The following is a 19,098-nucleotide window of genomic DNA, read 5'->3' on the forward strand; positions in this document are numbered from 1 at the left end:
TCTTATCCCCATAAAGCTAGATCTCAAACCGGGTACGTGTTTACATGTGGAGGTACTATCATATCATGGCGCTCCACAAAGCAATCTATTGTTGCTACTTCTTCAAATCATGCTGAAATAATATCTATTCATGAAGCAAGTAGGGAATACGTATGGTTGAGATAAATAATTTATTTTATTCGAGAAAAATGTGGTTTGGAATGTGAGAAAAGACCTACAATTTTATACGAAGACAATGATGCATGCATAACCCAATTGAATGGAGGATTTATAAAAGGAGATAGAATGAAGCACGTTTCACCAAATTATTCTACACACACGATCTTCAGAAAATTGGTGACATTGATGTGCAACAAATCCGTTCAAGTGACAATCCGACAGATTTATTCACTAAATTTTTGCCAACTTCATCTTTTGAGAAGATGGTATACAAGATTGGAATACGGAGACTCAAATATTTGAAACAAGGTTTTCATCAGGGGAAGTAAAATACGCGATGTACTCTTTTTTTCTTACTAAGATTTTTTTCCCACAGGGTTTTCCGTATAAGGTTTTTAATGAGGCAGCTAGAAATACGTATTACTAAATATGTGTACTCTTTTTCCTTTACTAGGATTTTTCCCACTGGGTTTTTCCTAATAAGGTTTTAACGAGGCACAATACCTTTTATTGAACATCCAAGGGGAAGTGTTATGAAAATAATTATATTGTGGATGTCCATTTATTACTCCGCTATAGATAATCTTCTTGAAGAAGATTATCCATTTAGTATTCTGTTGAAATTTATCTACAAGCAGCTGATGCAGGCACGTTGCAAGCAAGTCAATGAAATAATTTGCAGCAGCTTCTTATTAAACAGGCAGGTTGCAAGCAGCTCATGCAGACAGCTTACAAGCAGCTAAAGAAAAGCCTTGCATCTGCTTCCTGAAAAGCCTTGCAATTGCTTCCTTTCTTCTATAAATAGAGGAGTTTTCAGTTCATTATGTACATAAATTTGAAGTTTGAATAATATATCAGTTTCTCTCTCTACTTGTCTTTACTTTATAGTCTTTATTTTATAACACCAAAAAAATTTTTTGTTTCGAGGATTTGTCCAAATTGCTCCTTAAATAACTTTGGGCTACATGTTCACATTCTGTAAACTATAAGACTCAATTCGGAGTTTAGCAAACTTCTAAGAATTTAAAGCATATACAATCTAGAGCTGCAATTGCAGTGTGCTTAGGAGATGGATCGGTCAAAACAAGGAGATTCTGCTCATGGCTTAGAAGCTTCACTCATTCAATTCATTAACCTTCACCATTCTTCCTCTCTCAAGCTCCGTGATTTCACCGGTCAGTCACACAAACACACATATCGGTTCCAATTTTTTTAATTATTTTTGGGGCATTTTTTGGTTATGGGTATTTTGGATTTTTTTTCTCAATTGGGTAATTGAAAGTTCGGATTTTATGAATTGGGTTATGGTTTTCTTGAATTTTTGGTACAGAGAAGGCGAAGAAGAATGCAATTCGAAGTGCGAGACGTGTTTCAGAGCTGTTGGTGGACTCAGTTAATGGAGAAGTGCAAGAGTCTTTTGTAATGCAAAAGAGAATTGAAATGGAAATTCGAGCTTTGGCTGCAACTATTTTGCAATTTGGGAAGCAAACTGATCAGTGGCTTGCTGCTTCTCACTCCATTAATACTGCAATTAAGGTCAGTCTATATTGCTATTGTGTGTAGTCTTAGCTTCCAATTGCATTTTTTTTCATTTTATTTGTGTTTATAGTTTTCAAGATTGAATTTTCTGATGAATAGGTAGCTTCTAGTGGAAAGCGACAAGTACTCAGTATTGGAAAAAGAAATAAAAAATGTAGCTTCTAGGCTATAACAGCCAGACAAAATAAATGGCACCTTGTTTTAGTAGAACTAGTATGTTCACTTACTTTTCTGAGCCGAGGGTCTACCGGAAATAGTCTATCTACTTTCTCAAGACAGGGGTAAGGACTGCGTACACACTAACTTACACATACCCCACAAGGACTGCGTACACACTAACTTACACATACCCCACATGTGGGATTTCATTGGGTTTGTTGCGGGAGTTAGTAGATATCCAGTGAGCAAGCTAGCCCGGATACCACCATTATCAAAAAAAGAAAAGATTGAATATTTCTAATGAATATGTAACTTCTAAGCCCTAACGCTCAACCAAAATAAATGTCACCTTGTTTTAGTAGAACTTAGTATTTTCACTTATAATTATGAAACTGTTTGAGGCTTGAGCACAGCAGTTATTTTGGACTGCTTTTGGAAGAGTGAAGTAAAAAGGGCAGCCTGGTGCACTAAGCTCCCGCTATGCGCAGGGTCCGGGGAAAGGTCGGACCACAAGGGTCTATTGTACGCAGCCTTACCCTGCATTTTTGCAAGAGGCTATTTCCACGGCCTAAACCCGTGACCTCATGGTCACATCAAAATAGAAAAAGGAAAAAATGGGAAATCCGAATAAGAAGCCTATAATTTTGTGGTTATACATGCTGGAAGTCGAATTTGTAGTCACATTTACTTTTGTGGGTACAATTCGAATTGGTAGTCACGTTTACTTTGCTAAAGTTCCATTCCACTGGTATAACTTCAAGATGGAAAATTAGAATCAAATAAAACCTCAATGATTCATTCGTGATCTTCTATTTGGTTGACTTCTAGCTTTATCAATCTTGATCTTCACTTATTGAGAAGTTCACAATCCTTGCATATGTTCATATATTACGGAAATTTAATTATGTAATAGTAGAAGCATATTTGTTAGTTGCTCTTCGCTCAGCTAAATTGTCATAGCCATGGTTGTTAGAAACCCCAATTTAACTCCGACAATTTCCTATTTTTCATGATTAATCCAGATCCTGTTGATACTTTAGTTTTCCTTTTTGGTCCAAACATTATGAACCTTTTATTATGTGAAATACCTGGCTATTAGATTCTCCTTTTGACTGAATGTTGGTGAGTGTAGCAAAATGAGATGCTTCTATACAGTGGAAAGTGTGTTCATTTTTTGTATTGACATGTTGTATGTTGGTATTAGCCAATCTCGCAGGTACATGCTGTATGTATGTGGCTATAGGTCTGAAAAAGTATCTAAAAATATCAAATTTAGATATTTGTAACCTGTCGAAGTAAGGATCCATGGCATATATGTTTGGAATAGATTCCTTTTGAGAGTTGAAAAAGCACTATCTCGTTGAAAGGTTCTATACATATGCCCTTTCTCAACCCACTTCTTTAGACAGACTGCGTTTTTTCCTCTTTTCGGATGATAAATCTTTCTCAGAACAATCAAACCCATGTTTGAATTGAAATTGGGATACTGATGCAAGTTCTTTATATATATTTGTTGATATCAGTAGCTTCAATGTACTCTGTTTTGGCGCAGGAAATTGGAGATTTTGAGAATTGGATGAAGACAATGGAGTTTGATTGTAAAAGTATTAATGCTGCAATCTGCAATATTCACCAGGAATGACATTTGGACCTGAGTTATCAAAGGCCTGTGATTTGTATCAAATTACTCAACTCTTTGGCACTCTGTACAGAATATTCTTTTTGCATCAGTGATAACAGATTGTGTTGATTTCTGGACAATAACTGTATATGGCAACATGATTATAATCTTTTTGGCCACCCAAAATGTTCCATTAGATAGTGAGATCAGATTACAGTAGAGGAAAGGAGCGCTGGGAAATCCAAAATGATAGAACTTACACCCATATAGTATACTATAAGTTTTGCAGTAATACATACAAAATTTCTAATGCTAAAAAATTTCGTTATTCTCTTCAATTCCTCTCGAGGCATCTGCAGCCTGCACTAAAATAATTTTTCAACGTTTTTGCAAACGAGGAGATCACGAAGTTCTTTTGCATTCCCTAAATCCAAAATGATAGAAGGGATAATATCCTAACAATCTAGCGCGCTACATATACTAGAAACTTTACACAACCATACTTAAACAACACACCTTCTAATATACCAGTCGAAGAATAAAGAGATGACAAAAATACATTGAAGATGAATTGACATGAAAAAACTTGTACAGACGATTGTACATATACAATGCCAAGATCACAATATAGTACACAACCAACTCTAGACATTCCCTCCAAAACCGCAAAACGTGTCAAATAAATAAATTAAATTAAATAAAAACTGAATCTCTAACATCCTAGTATGACACAATAAAAGGTAGGATCATGGACATGAACTCATCATAGGTCAGTTTTGCCGAGCCGGTATAACGTGTGTCTTTCTCCTTGAACTTTTCAGTCAAGCCCTGAAAATGCAAAAGCAGAAGGATTCAGAGACAGTAACATTAAGGCAAAATAGTACTTACTGGTGACAAATCTAAAAAGAGTAATACAGTTTACTACATATTTGCTCAAAAAATGCACAATATGTTGTTCCTACTGCATCCAAATAATGCACCAAAACATTGTTCCTATTGTTCTAATAAGAAAATTAATTTACTTCTAATACACAATTCCATGCTACATCCTATTGTTTCTACTCCATTGCACCTTCCACTATTATTTTTATTCTCAGCCAAATAACAAAGAATCCCGACCCTAGAGCTTAGGGCCTGCCTTAAGGACCAAGCGTAATGGCAATACATTGCCTCCAATGGTACAATCACCTTAGAATACTTATTAAACCATTAGAATACTTATTAAACCATCACCTTCTTTGACCTATTAACCACAAAAATATTTCTCTGCATAGCCTACATTAACCAACTCCCTCCTCTCAACAACAACCATCTGCTCATTACTCGGTGTTCAGCAAACTATAGTGCTAGTTTCTTGATAACCCAACATCTCAATTGTCATCACTCACTGTCAGCGAACCTAATCATACTGACCAACAAGACCACCACTACTAGCCCAATAGCCATTAATTTACTTCTAATAAACCACAACATGCTACACCTTTTTGTTCCTACTCTATAGCACTTTCTACCATTACCATTCACTTATGCTGGTCTGCATCGAGGATCAAGCTTCACATCTGATAACATAAGGCCTGGTAAAAGCCTATAATTGACTGACCTAACAAGCAATCCTGAATTTACTTTCTTCAGAAAATGCAAGGTAATCTAACTAGTCCACAGATTTGTTGTCAAATTTGGTTTGTGAGGTAGGAAATAAAAGGAGAACCATTTCTTGAATGTCCTCAGAGATTCCTCTTTTTTCTGTTGTTTCTCTTTTGTTTTGTTCTGCTTTTTCTTCTTTTTTTCTCCCTTTTTCTCCTTTCCCAAAACATGAATTCACCATGATTCAGTTTTCCAAAAGTGGATTTGAGAAGTTTCGGTACTAAGAAGACTAATAATTGCAAAATGGAGAGGCTAAGGTGATGGTGTGTGGGCAAAGGAACAAGGTGAAAATCTTGAGAAGTATTTGAATTGATAAACTGAATTTTCGACTTCATAGCCGATCTTAAGCAGTAACAGTATCATGTTAGTTGTTAAGGATTGGTAGCCATGGCAGAAGATAAGGTTATACTAGTGAATTCTCATTCATAGGTTCGTTCCTCCACAGCAAGGTGGAAAGGCCTGAAAGCATATTGAGAAGCTTTACATAACTGAAGAGGGTTACTTAACAGAAGAGAAGATCTAGGGGTGGACTAAGTATGATTGGACAAAATTCAATACCACAGCTTCATTAACTTGCCTCTTAGATGGACAACATACTTCTGGACAACTCCAAACTATTTTTAGAAGTTCCATTAACCACCCTCCTAGTGAAATACCATACTGCAGAATCCTCTTCTATGCTAGTTGATATATACATTATTATTTACACTAGTTTCTCGGCACGTGCGTTGCATGTGTATGCCGAGTTATGTAGCACACGCACCATTCATGAAATAATATTAATTATATTAAAAAATATTGAATAAATAATTATATATTAAAAAATATATACAAGTTTTTGTGAATGATCAATGTGGCGATATAGTTGTATGATAACTTATTTTTTGAGGCCATGTGAGAAAATATGTTGCGGTTGTAAAGTCCAACATTGTGGATTGTTTAGTCATGTGCTTTATTTATTGTCCTTGCGAAATATTTTTTGGACGAATCTAAAAAGATATCCTTCTTTTTTAAGGGAAGATAGTTGAATTCTTGGGATAAATATATTTTCCCAACAGATTGATTCATTTTAAAATATGCATGTATATCATTGTTGCCTAATCCTCTAAAGCAATGGTGTTATTGGTGTAACCACGCATAGTGAAGGGTGGTCAATTAAACACCCTTTACCAAAAAAATTATAATGTATATATAAAATTATATTGAGTATATCGGTAATAAAAAATCTTGAACACCTTTAGCGAAATTTTCGATTTCGCTATTGCTTTACAAATCATCTTCGTACCGTTGCATAATCCAATTTGAAGGTTCAAATTTTCAAGTAGCATGATAGGTGCATTTTCTTTCAAAACTATCATGTTTAAGGTTCAAATTTTCAAGTAGCATGATAGGTGCATATATCAAGTAGCATGATAGGTGCATTTGATGTTTTTATTTATTTATTTAAAATAATTCAGATTATTAAGAAGGGTATTTAGGTAATTCAACTTTTTAATTTAGGGGTTCCCAATTTTATAATAATATAGATTAACATATTATATAGACGTTACACGCTTTTTCATTCAGTGATCACCCTCCTAGAATTTATTTTCCACCTTTCTCTACTTGAAATGAAAAGAGTTCTAGTAGCTAATGCTTTTAGAAAAGGCTAGCTAACACAAGATGACAACAACAACAACAACAAGCCAGTATAATCCCACTAGTGGGGTCTGGGGAGGGTAGTGTGTACGCAGACCTTACCCCTATCATAGGGTAGAGAGGTTGTTTCCGATAGACCCTCGGTTCCCTCCCTCCAAGAACTCCCCACCTTGCTCTTGGGGTGGCTTGAACTCACAACCTCTTGGTTGGAAGTGGAGGGTGCTCACCACTAGAGCAACCCACTCTTGTCAGCTAACACAAGACAGTTACAAAGATTTACCATACAACGTTAGTCCGAAGGCTGAAAGGCAGATAAGGGCTACTGCTTCGTAGACAAGGAGTAACTTGACATGCAAAAAGAGGCAGAATCTGATCCTCAAAGGTTCTTCTGAGACGCTGAAGATGGATGTAGCCCAGGATATACAGCTTTCTCATATTTAACCATGTAGCTATAAAAGCTTAATTAGAATTCACATTATATCCCTTTCAAACGTAAGCAGCCAAGGGAATATTGGAGAGTAGAATTTGAGTTGACCCAATGTTGATCAAGGATTTTCAAGTCAGACGTAGGATTGAACTCCTAAAATTTGATTTCTTTTTTTAGGAAATTAAGCGACGGGTATTCTTCAATTCAGTAAAATAGGGTTAAAATTAAAAGCAAGGGTTAAACATGATTATCAACCCCAATGATGGGAACATGTTAATTCCTCATGCTTTTCACTAGATAACGCAAGGAAGTGATTGGATTGACTAGTTGTAGTAAATACCAGCAACTATTCGAGCTTAGAGATGAGTAGAAACCTATCTTTAATTGATTTCTCATTACTAGCATGATTTCTCCAAAAGTATGTATGTTTTTGGACAAAATGATAAGATCTCAGATTTTAAGTAAGTTTTATGTATGTGCTTTCCAACCTGCACGTGCAAGGACAACTTGATGCTTGTATTGGTGTATTTTAAGTTTCGGCTAACAAATTGAGTAGCTTGATTGATACTATATTTGATGATTGCATCATGTGTTTATTTCGGTTCTTAACAAAGTATAGTTCAAGTTACATGTGTTTACTTATAAACTTTTCAAATATGTTCTAGATATTTTGGGACACATTATACTTCCTTATATGTTGTTTACATGCCTGAAGTAAATTTGTGTTTCTCGAGGAAGCTCTAATAGGGCGAAGTTGGTATCACTTCCTGCAAAGGGGCAATTTCAAAGAACAGTACACATAGGGGTGTAGCAATTTTAGTGTATGCAACTCATATAGTAGCTTAAGATTCATCTTTATCAAAAAAAAACAGTAGCTTAAGATTCGGATGTTCTAGCACCCCCTAGCTAATGAGGGTAATGTCAGACCAATGACTAACATGAGGAAAGAAATATATACAAGCCAGGCAGATGTATTACAGAAATTGAGATATCAAGTAAGAAAGTATTTAAAGAAAGAGATCAGTTATTGTACCTTCACAATCATCCCACATCTGCATCATTAAAACATAAAGTTCAGAGCATAGCCAACTTGAGAACCTATCTATTCAATGAAAAGGTTTATTGCAGTATGGGGCTTACTCGACAAAACTATCAAAACATAGCTCAGGCCTCCGACCGCTTCCATCAGTATATCTGGAGATCAAAACTTCAAGAACAGACGGTGGCACCATGTATCCAAGACTGTAGAGAGCATCCCTTAGTTCTGTCGCATCAATCTTCCCACTTCGATCTCTATCAAATCTCTCAAATATTGCCTACAAACAAGAGGATCAATGTCAGAGGCATTAATCAAAATTTGCAAAGCGATAAAGATGATTTTGGAAACAAAATACGGAACAAAGTGGTAGGGTGAGAGTGAGGCACAATGGTATATCAGCCACTATGTCAGCAAAATGGATTCCTAAACTCAGACATCCATGAAGAGTTTAGTAATAAGTCCACAAAAATATCCACATTAGGAGCATCTTTCAAGTTACACTATGAGTATAAGAACAGTAAAGCTTTAAATTTTTCGCATGGTAAAGATGAATATCTGTTCTCAAAACATGTATTATTTCTTTCTTCCAAATTGTCCAAAATGTTTACCAATCACTTTCTACACTGCATTAGCTTCTCTTCCTAATGTTCCATAGGCGCTGAAAACCTAGAAAATTACCCAGGACAGGGACATAGTGAGCTGCATATAAGTTATTTAGTATCATCGCCCCCCCCCCCCCCCCCCCCCCCCCCCAAAATCATCTACAGCCTGCTACTCCTTATGTCAACCTCCATTTCTGATATCTAATTTATTTACTATCATTCTTTTCCTGATAGAGGTTTTAATACTCTAATTTCTTGACTGTTAATATACTTAAATAAAGAACTAAAGTACAAAGCAATTGAACTGCGTACCCTCCATTGACCAAGACAACTCCATAGTGCAGCAAATTCTTTTGGTCCTGTTCAGCAATACATGGCAAAGCTCAATTAAATAAGATATCGCAAAAACAATATTTGGCGCAACAAAAGTAGACAGCAATGTCATATAGCTAACATCCACAATTTTTTAGAAGCAAAGCAAAATACAGGCCATATATATTCTACTCATTAATTCTTATCAGAACAAGAAAAATCACCATTGTCAATTTGAACTACATTGATAGAAAGGAAAAGCTATATATGGAGTGATTAGACTAATAGCAAAAAGCAAAGACCTAAATTCAAAAAAATATGAGTAAAACTCTTGCAAAGCCGTTTGGACAACTTTTTGAGAAACTTTTTGTATACTTCCAAAAAGAAATATATTTGTGCAGCTGTAGCTTTTTAAAGATTTCTGACTTCTTAGTGGGTAGAAAAAGAGCTTTTCTTTGAAAGAAAATCCTCCAACCATTTCTTCAGCTAAATGATTGTATTTTTGGAAAATTAATGTGCAAAAACAACCTTCTTTAAAAGGATAACTACTCCCTCTACTCCAATTTGTTGGCACTATTTCCCTATGCGTCTGTACCAAAAGATTGATACAATGAGAAGCTTTTCTAGTCACACTAAGAACTTAGTGCTGAATCAAACTATACCGAACAAATTGGAAAGGAGGGGTAATCCAAATGCATATTTGGAGAAATTGTGCATAAAACATAGCTAAATATATCTGGATAAAGAACCCCACAACTAAAAGCATGGCAAAAAGGCAAACTTATTTTAAAAAGATGGCCAAATAAGAAACCCAAGTAGGAAAAAAAAAAGCTTACCAATGCGTGGGAACTGGTCAGAGGGATTTTTGAAGAGAAAAATGAGCAAACGAATAGTCCTAAGACTAAACCTTTGGTAACCCGAAGAAAGAGCCTCTTGTAACTCCTTCTCTTCAACAAACCCACTTTGGTCCCTGTCCACCATCTGGAAGCTCTGAATAATTTGTGGGTCAGTCCCAGGAGGAAAAGTTGCATAATTTGGAGTAGGCTGCTGGTAATTATACCCATAAGAAGAAGAAGAACTAGGCCCATATCCGTAACCACTACTCTGTGGCTGTTGAGACTGAGGGTAATTTGGGTAATTTGAGTAATTTCCCGAAGAAGAAGGAGGAGGAGGATGATAGGGATGGGCTACTGGGGGCTCATTCGGGTCGGAGAGAGGTGGTGCTGAAGGAGAATAAGTTGCTCTGTTGCCGTAAGATGACATTGTTGTGTTGATTGAGAAATGGATTTTGACTCGTAACGTCAGAATAATGGTGGTTTAAATTGAAAACGAAGGGTTTTTTATTGTTGTGGATTTGAACAGCGGATACAGTATAAGCGTGTGTCGCTGTCTTGACAACTTGACATGGTCCGTCAACGTTTGGGTTTTAATTACGACACAAATTACATGCCTTAGCCAAGCGCATTTCATTTCCAGCACTTTATATTATAATAACAATAACAATATAATAGTATAATCCCACAAGTGAGATTTGTAAGGTTAGTATATACGCAGATCTTAACAAAAACGGATATACCCTTTAAGCTACGGGTTCAACTGAACCTAAAACTTTCGACACGTAGCATAAAATTATCTTCTAAATCTCAATAAATATTAGATCTAAACCGTAATTTTAACAGTCTAATAAATTAAATATTGAGAATCTTAAAAATTAAAGTCATTAAATTTAAATCCTTGATCTTATCTCTATCTTGCGAAGGTAAATGTTGTTTCCGATAGATTATCGATTCAAGAAAAACATAATCACAGTAGTATTGAAAAAACATATAGCAGTGGACAAGCCGTGTAACAACATCAAGATAATAAAGTAGTGTCACGACCCAAAATCTCACCACAGGCGTCGTGATGACACTAAGTCTCTAAGACTAGGCAAGCCGATTATAATAACAATTCAAACATTTTTTAATACAAGTATCAAAATCAATAGCGGAAATATTCAAACAACCTCCCAAGACTGGTAATACTGAGTCACGAACTCTAACTAAATACATGGAATAATATCGAGGACCGAATATACAATACTGTTCGAATAATAATTAATAGTACACTAAAATGGGAAGACTCCAAGGGATTGCGACGACCAAGCAGCTCTACCTTGAATCCTTGCGATCAACACACTAACGCTGCTCGAGTCCAATATCTCCAGTACCTGGCTCTGCACAAAAATGTGCAGAAGTGTAGCATGAGTACACCACAGTCGGTACCCAGTAAGTATCAAGACTAACCTCGGTGGAGTAATGACGAGGTACAGTCAAGATACTCACTAGTCTAATAACCTGTGCAATATAGTATATAAAAATAATAGAAAATAAATAGTAGTGATAGCAACAATAATTAACTAGTGATATAAATAACAAGGCAACAAGAACACCATAAATATTGCTCAAGCGAATAATGAACACAAGTACAACCAATTAATCAAGTCCTTCAAAATATACATCTTTCAAATGTAAGTCCTTCAAATATAAACCTTTCGCATATAAGTTCTTCAAATAAAAATCTTTCTAATATAATTCTTTCAAATAAAAGTCACTCTGTGACACCTCATTTCATAATTATAAAATACGGGTCTCAGTCCACTTTCATATTTTCACGGCACCTCGTACCCATATCTCTATTACAACCGCATAGACAACTCACGTACTAAAATATCAATGTATATAAGATCCACATGATCAATTTATTTTCAATAAAGTAAGTTTACAATTTTTAAACCAAGTAAGAAATCAACAAAGAAATGAGTTTATTTTTGAACTCGTTTGGGGTGAATAAAATGACATTTCAATTAAAATAAAGCATCTGATAGCTACTGATTTGGATGTAAAATTTATTAAATTAAAACATAATAGCAATTTCTTTTATTCAAAACAACTCAAACCTCGAAAACCAATAAAAACCAGAAACACAAATCCTCAGAGTCTTGTACAAAGAGCCAAAGCTAACACAATACAACAAGAAATACAAAACATTTAATATTAAGTCAATTAATATATCACGGAGAACACAAGAATTTACTTATTACGAAAAAATAAAATAATCAAAGGCAAGTGTAGCCATAGAGAATTATCAACAGAAGGACACTCCCGAGGTACCGCCCTGTAGTGCCAAATCATAAATATCACCAACAACAATGCCCCCAGGCCATCACAAGTCATCACAAATCAATCCCCGACGAAGCCCACCTTGTCTCGCCACGTGCGCAATAATAAAGTAAATGCTCGCCTTGTCTCGCCGCACGCTCATAATAATATTCTCACCTTGTCTTGCCACATGCGCAAACCCACATATATAGCCTGCCTTGTCACGCCGCATGTGCATATATCAATAGTAACAATAGCACGACAGAAACCTTGTGCAAACACCCGAACAAACCTCTCAACAATATCAAGTGCCAATATCACAACATCTCATAAATTGCACCTAAGTGCTCAATTACTACAACATATCACAGAAATCAACAATACATTAATTTGCACAATAAGGAGCCCATGGCTCGATCATAATATGCACAAAAGCTTAACAAAATATCCGGGAGTGAACAACTCAACAGAATAATATTTCACAATTTAACACTTTGCCTCAATATGATTTACGACCTTTATAACTCAATACCAATTTCAACAACATGAACTGTAAAATAATTCATCAAGGAACAACGCCATCTTTAATCCAAATTTTTGGCAAATAGATTAATGCCTCATTTTAAACTTATTTAATAATTATTTGTAGATAAGGAATCCATAATAAAATTATTTTCAAGAAATGTTAACCCAACTAACCACGGTATTTCACATAAAAATCAAAGTGAAAATCACACCAAATTATCATATAAAAACAACCTCGGCAAACAAGAAATCAGGCATGACAAATAAAGGATTTACTATGTTCCAACAATTTTCCAACTTAATACATAAGGGCGTCTACGAATTTCAACCAATGCAATTTGTACATATAAACCAAGTACGTACTCGTCACCTCGCGTACATGGTTTTCAATTACACAATTTCCACATAAGACTCAATGCCTAAGGAGTAATTCTCCCACTCAAGGTTAGGCAAGATACTTACCTTTTTAAAGTTAGGCCGATATTTCAAAATAGCTTTCTTGCTTGAGTTGACCTCCGAACAACTCAAATCTATCCAAATTAATTGTATAACTTCATTAAAATTCATCGGAAATAATTCCGGATAATAAAATATCAACTTAAAATTTTACATTAAAAAGTCAACCAAAGTTAATGGCCCGCCTCTTGAAACCCGATAGAATTTTCACGAAATCCGAACATTCATTCAGATACGATTTCAACCATACCAATTTTATCAAATTCCGATAACGAATTGACCTCCAAATCTAAAATTTTTATTTTTGAAAGATTTTATAAAAAAATCCAATTTATTCCATTACAACTCGAATTAAACGATGAATATAAATATGGATTTATGAAATATAATCACTTTCGGATATAGAACACCTACCCTAGTCGAAGCCATGAAGAAATCCTCAAAATCACCCAAGAACCGTGCTCCAACAATCCAAAACGAAATGAAGGAAATGACCATTTTTGGTCCTTAAGTTTCTGCCCAATAAAAACACTAATTTGGTCGCTACAAGCCCAATTCCCGTCGTTAAAAGTGCCAAATCTGGTCGCTAAAGGTACGCGCCAGAACTGTTTACACCAGCAGTTTATTTTTCACTAAAAAGGCTCTAACACCATCATACGAACTCGGAATTCGACGATTCTTATTTCTATGAGTCACAAATAATAATATAAACCTAGTTGTTTAATCGAAACTCAATTCGGAGCTCATTTGCTCAATGCGATACCAATTTCGCTCGTTAAATAATTAACTTATGTTTCGCGTTAAAAACTTAATTGATACTTGTTGAAATTAGACCAAACATTCCAGATCATTCTTGTAATTCATTATCAAACTCCCGAAAGTCTCGAAATCGAATTTCAATCTCTAAAACTAAAAATGGACATTTGGATCATTACAAGCTTATGCTCAAAACACCAAACTCTTCCAAAACTCTTTCAAGACAGCCTGCAGTGTATCAACCATAACTTTTTGTACCCAACTCCAACTTCTAAACGGTTTAAATTTCTGAAAACTAGATACAAAGGGCTATAACTTTTATTTTTGTATCATTGCCAAATTCCTTATAGATTACGAGATATAAGCTTCCAAAATCAGTCATGTGCAACAGAAATTTCTGCGATGCACACTGCCAGGCAAAACAACTACAGTACCAGGTTTCGGTTAATCGATCATAATTTTTGTAAAATGTCCAAATGATGAATGGTTTATATTTCTGGAAACTAGACGCAGAGGGCTACAACTTTATTTTTTATCATATCCAAATTTCTTACAGATTACAAGATATAAGCTTCCAAAGTCAGCTCTGTGTAATAGAAATTTCTGCGATGCACACTGCTATAGCCAAAAACCAGTAGTTAAAAATGGCCTAGAAATGGTCTGAAACCACTCCAAAACTCACCCGAGCCCCTCGGGACCCCGTCCGAACATACCAACAAGCCTCAAAACATATTACGAACTTAGTCGAGGCCTCAAATCACATCAAAATATACTGTAACAACGAATCGCACCTCGAATCGAACTTATGAGTATGAAATTTTCCAAATTCTATATGTTGTGCCGAAACGTATCAAATCAATTCGGAATGACTTCAAATTTTGCATGCAAGTCATAAATGACATAACGGACCTATAAAAATTTCAGAACTGGATTCGACCCCGATATCGAAAAGTCAACTCCCCGGTCAAACTTTCTAAAAAACTTTCATTTTTCAATTTTCGCCAAAATGCGTCGAATTGTTCTACGGGCTTCCAAATCCAAATCTGGACATACGCCTAAGTCCGAAATCACCATACGAAGCTATTAACATCATCAAATTTCCATTCCAGAGTCATTTGCTCAAAAGTCAAACTCCGGTCAACTCTTTTCATTTAAGCTTCAAAAATAAGAATTGTTCTTTCAATTAAATTTCGAATCTTCCGAAAACCAAACTCGACCACACACGCAAGTTATAATACATATTATGAAGTCGCTCGGGACCTTAAGTCACTGAACGGAACGTAAATTCTCAAAACGATCGTTACATTCTCTCCCTCTTAAAACATACGTTCGTCCTCGAATATGCCAAGAATTATTCTGAGGACATTAAATTAATGAGTATACTATTACACACCTAATCGCGATGAGTCTACTTTACCGAAATTTTAACATGGTCCGACAATACCATGTCAGTTGAGATTATTTCTTTTATCCATATTTATAAACTTTAAAACCAATTTCTTACACTCCAAACATTTCCAAAAGACCAAAATTTTCACATCAACACACGGTATTAGTCTCAACCGGTTGTAGCAACTCGTGCCTACGCACACGTCATACGTATTCCCATAACCACATCTCTGGTCATAATAGTTGTTCATAATCGATTACAGCGTCGTCAATTAACCTTATGTTGACTAAAATCTCATTTTAAACCTTCACCTTACTAACAACGAGACACAAGGCATGAAGACCTCATTATTATTTACCCGAATTAACGAGTCACATTTAACGCCACCTGGGCACTCACCTCGTGGGCTAAAACTCAATAATTACAGCACAAAATGGCTAAATATGCACAGAAAAATACATAAAAGAATTTTCAAATAAGCCTAACAAGCATGACTCCCTATTAGTACTATAGTATACATTAAATTTTATAAAGGAAGAATTTAAAACACATGAATTTAACCACAAGGATCTCATCCTGATATAACTTTCATTGTGGCACGTAGCCCGAGTTAACATATCAAATCACATTAAAACGCGAGGATCCCATCCTCAACTCTAAATCACAAGTTTTATGCACATTGTGCCAACTGAAACTTTCCATTTCTTTTTATTCTTTTAATAAATTCCGTCAAACAAATTCACAATACATTATGAACCCTCATACCGGTAGGGCATATCATTCATAAAATTGTAATCAATTACCCCGAAATTATATCAAAACCCATTGTAGTGAGTACTAAAAAATCACTTTTGGACTCATAGCCCACTATAGTATATAAAACAAAAATGATAGACACGGCGAACACCATCAAATCTCCCAACAGGGATAAACATGCGAGTGGTGTACAAATCACAAGCTCGCCCTATATGGAGCATGATATGAGGTCTTACATCGATAATCAGAACCGAAACACAATACGAATGAGGATCCTCTATAACAAATCGAAACCATACCTGTACAACATCATCTGGCATAGAGGCCTCAGACCTACTGTATGAAACACATTAATGGGTCGGGCCTCCCACTCTTGGGCACCCTCTATTCGCCTGAATACCCCACTGTGACACATCTGTTCGGAGTTTGGGACAATCTCTCACCATGTGCCTGGTATCTCCACACTTGAAGCAACCTCTCTGCTGACGTGGTTGTGGAAACTGTGCGGTACGAGTACTCTGAGACCCATAAGCGCCCGTAACACCGTGTGAAGCCTGAAGTGCTAACTGAACTGGCTGACCCACAAACCCTCTACCATGTTGTACCCTGCCTCCAAAATAAGGACCAGCAGATCTCTCCGGTCTGTGAGGCCTCTTAGCCTCCATGTACTCCATCTCATGACCTCGTCTGCCCTCTCTTTCCTGGCCCCGCCTGTCCCCTCTCTTCTGGTCCTACATACCCTCCAATCTCCTAGCAATTCCCACTACCTGTTGGTATGAAATATCCATCTCCAACTCTCGGGCCATGCCAAATCTGATACTGGGGTTGAGCCCCTCAATAAATCGACGAACCTGCTCTCGAATAGTAGAAACCAAGGTTGGTGCATGCCTAGCCAAATCACTGAACCAGATCGCATAATCTGATACAGTCATAGAACCCAGGCGCAACTGCTCAAACTCTGCGCACCATGCATCTCTAAGACTCTGGCGAACATACTCCCTCAAGAACATATCTGAGAACTGAGTCCAAGTGAGTGAAGCTGCCTCGGTCGGGTTACCCAACTCGTATGCTCGTCACCACTGATAGCCACTCCTCTAAGCTAGAACATAGTAAAATCATCCCTACTCGTCTCCTCAATACCCATAGTGCGGAGAATGTGGTGGAACTACTCTATAAAACCTTGTGCCCCCTAAAGCCAAACCACAAAAGGTAGGAGGGTCATACTTCTTGAACCTTGCAAGTCTAAGTTGTTCTTCCTTAAATGTTGCTGCCCTAACCATGGGCTGAACTGAGACCACATGCTGAGTCTCCATGACTCCTGGAACCTGACCAATGTGGACTCGCTGCTCTGGAGTACGGGCATCAGGAGTCTGAGTTCCTCTCTCTCTCCTGGCCCCGCTTGTCCCCTATTTCCTGGTCCTACATACCCTCCAATATCCTAGCGATTCCTACTACCTGCTGGTACGCAATATCCATCTCCAACTCTCGGGCCATGCCAAATCTGATACTGGGGTTGAGCCCCTCAATAAATCGATGAACCCGCTCTCGAACAGTAGCAACCAAGGCTGGTGCATGCCTAGCCAAAATCACTGAACCAGACCGCATAATCTGACACGGTTATAGAACCCTGGCGCAACTGATCAAACTCTGTACGACATGCATCTCTGAGACTCTAGGGAACATACTCCCTCAAGAACATATCTGAGAACTGAGTCTAAGTGAGTGAAGCTGCCTCGGCCGGGCTACCCAACTTGTATGCTCGCCACCACTGATAAGCCACTCCTCTAAGCTGGAACGTAGTAAAAGTAGCCCCACTCATCTCCACAATACCCATAATGCGGAGAATGTGGTGGCACTACTCTAGAAAACCTTGTGCCCCCTCTAAAGCCAAACCACTGAAGGTAGGAGGGTCAAACTTCTTGAACCTTGCAAGTCTAAGTTGTTCTTCCTTAGATGTTGCGACCCTAACCATGTGCTAAACTGGGACCACAGGCGGAGTCTCCATGACTCCTGGAACCTGAGCAATATGGACTCGCTGCTCTGGAGTACGGGCAGCGGGAGTCTGAGTTCCTCCCCCGGTCTGTGAAGTAGCTGGTGCGATCGTAATCAACCCCGCCTGAGTTAATATACCAAACATGTTCAGGAATTGTGCTAAAGTCTCATGAAGTCCGGGGGTAACAACAGGTGTCTCTGGTGCATGTCCCCCAACTGGAACTACTGGTGGCTCCTCAAATGCTACTGTGACAGGTGCTCTAACTGCGGCACGTGCCCTTCCTCGGCCTCTATCTCGGCCCCGGCCTCTCGCGACCCTAGCAGAATGCGCGGGTGTCTGTTCAGTTGACCCGGTAGCACGTGTCCTCACCATTTGTGAGAGAATAAATATACAAAGACTCAAATTCACAGATCAATAAATTATGCATGATAGGAATGAAAGAAGTGAAAATTTTCTAAGAGTTCTGTAGTCTCTCGATGATAAGTACAGACGTCTCCGTATCGATCCGCAAGACTCTGCTAGACTCGTTCGTGACTCGTTGAAACTATTAACCTAAAGCTCTGATACTGACTTGTCACGACCCAAAATCTCACCACAGGTGTCGTGATGACACTTAGTCTCTAAGACTAGGTAAGCCGATTATAATAATAATTCAAGCATTTATTTTTAATACAAGTGTCAAAACCAACAACGAAAATATTCAACAACCTCCCAAGACTGGTAATGCTGAGTCACGAACTCTAACTGAATACATGGAATGATATCGAGAACCGAATATACAATACTATTCGAATAATAATTAACAGTACAATAAAATGGGAAGACTCCAAGGGACTGTGACGACCAAGCAGCTCTACCTTGAATCCTTGCGATCAACACACTAACTCTGCTCGAGTCCAATATCTCCAGTACCTGGCTCTTCACAAAATATATGCATAAGTG

At 37.2% G+C, this 19,098-nt stretch overlaps 2 protein-coding genes across 2 annotated transcripts; one reads left to right on the forward strand and one right to left on the reverse strand.

Moving 5' to 3' along the window:
• Window positions 1–1,175: 1,175 nt before the first annotated feature.
• On the forward strand, window positions 1,176–3,664 carry LOC104086808 (biogenesis of lysosome-related organelles complex 1 subunit 1). Its single transcript, XM_009591147.4, has 3 exons — window positions 1,176–1,334; window positions 1,490–1,695; window positions 3,410–3,664. Exons 1-3 carry the CDS (start codon window positions 1,229–1,231, stop codon window positions 3,497–3,499), a joined length of 402 nt encoding a protein of 133 aa, XP_009589442.1. The 5' UTR covers window positions 1,176–1,228; the 3' UTR covers window positions 3,500–3,664.
• Window positions 3,665–4,025: 361 nt separating this feature from the next.
• LOC104086809 (probable calcium-binding protein CML48) lies at window positions 4,026–10,487 on the reverse strand. Its single transcript, XM_009591148.4, has 5 exons — window positions 9,977–10,487; window positions 9,141–9,187; window positions 8,328–8,503; window positions 8,221–8,239; window positions 4,026–4,306 (listed from the first exon to the last, which is right to left on the reverse strand). Exons 1-5 carry the CDS (start codon window positions 10,401–10,403, stop codon window positions 4,199–4,201), a joined length of 777 nt encoding a protein of 258 aa, XP_009589443.1. The 5' UTR covers window positions 10,404–10,487; the 3' UTR covers window positions 4,026–4,198.
• Window positions 10,488–19,098: the final 8,611 nt, after the last annotated feature.

Source organism: Nicotiana tomentosiformis, chromosome 11 (genome assembly GCF_000390325.3).
Source record: "Nicotiana tomentosiformis chromosome 11, ASM39032v3, whole genome shotgun sequence".
Taxonomy (NCBI): Eukaryota; Viridiplantae; Streptophyta; class Magnoliopsida; order Solanales; family Solanaceae; genus Nicotiana; species Nicotiana tomentosiformis.

Coding starts and splice junctions, on each gene's coding strand:
- LOC104086809 (XM_009591148.4), bottom strand. CDS start 10,403: ATGTCATCTTACGGCAACAGAGCAACTTATTCTCCTTCAGCACCACCT. Junction 9,188..9,976: donor TGACCAGTTCCCACGCATTG/GTAAGCTTTTTT, acceptor ATTGCTGAACAG/GACCAAAAGAATTTGCTGCA. Junction 8,504..9,140: donor GTTGTCTTGGTCAATGGAGG/GTACGCAGTTCA, acceptor TCTTGTTTGTAG/GCAATATTTGAGAGATTTGA.
- LOC104086808 (XM_009591147.4), top strand. CDS start 1,229: ATGGATCGGTCAAAACAAGGAGATTCTGCTCATGGCTTAGAAGCTTCA. Junction 1,335..1,489: donor CAAGCTCCGTGATTTCACCG/GTCAGTCACACA, acceptor TTTTTGGTACAG/AGAAGGCGAAGAAGAATGCA. Junction 1,696..3,409: donor CCATTAATACTGCAATTAAG/GTCAGTCTATAT, acceptor GTTTTGGCGCAG/GAAATTGGAGATTTTGAGAA.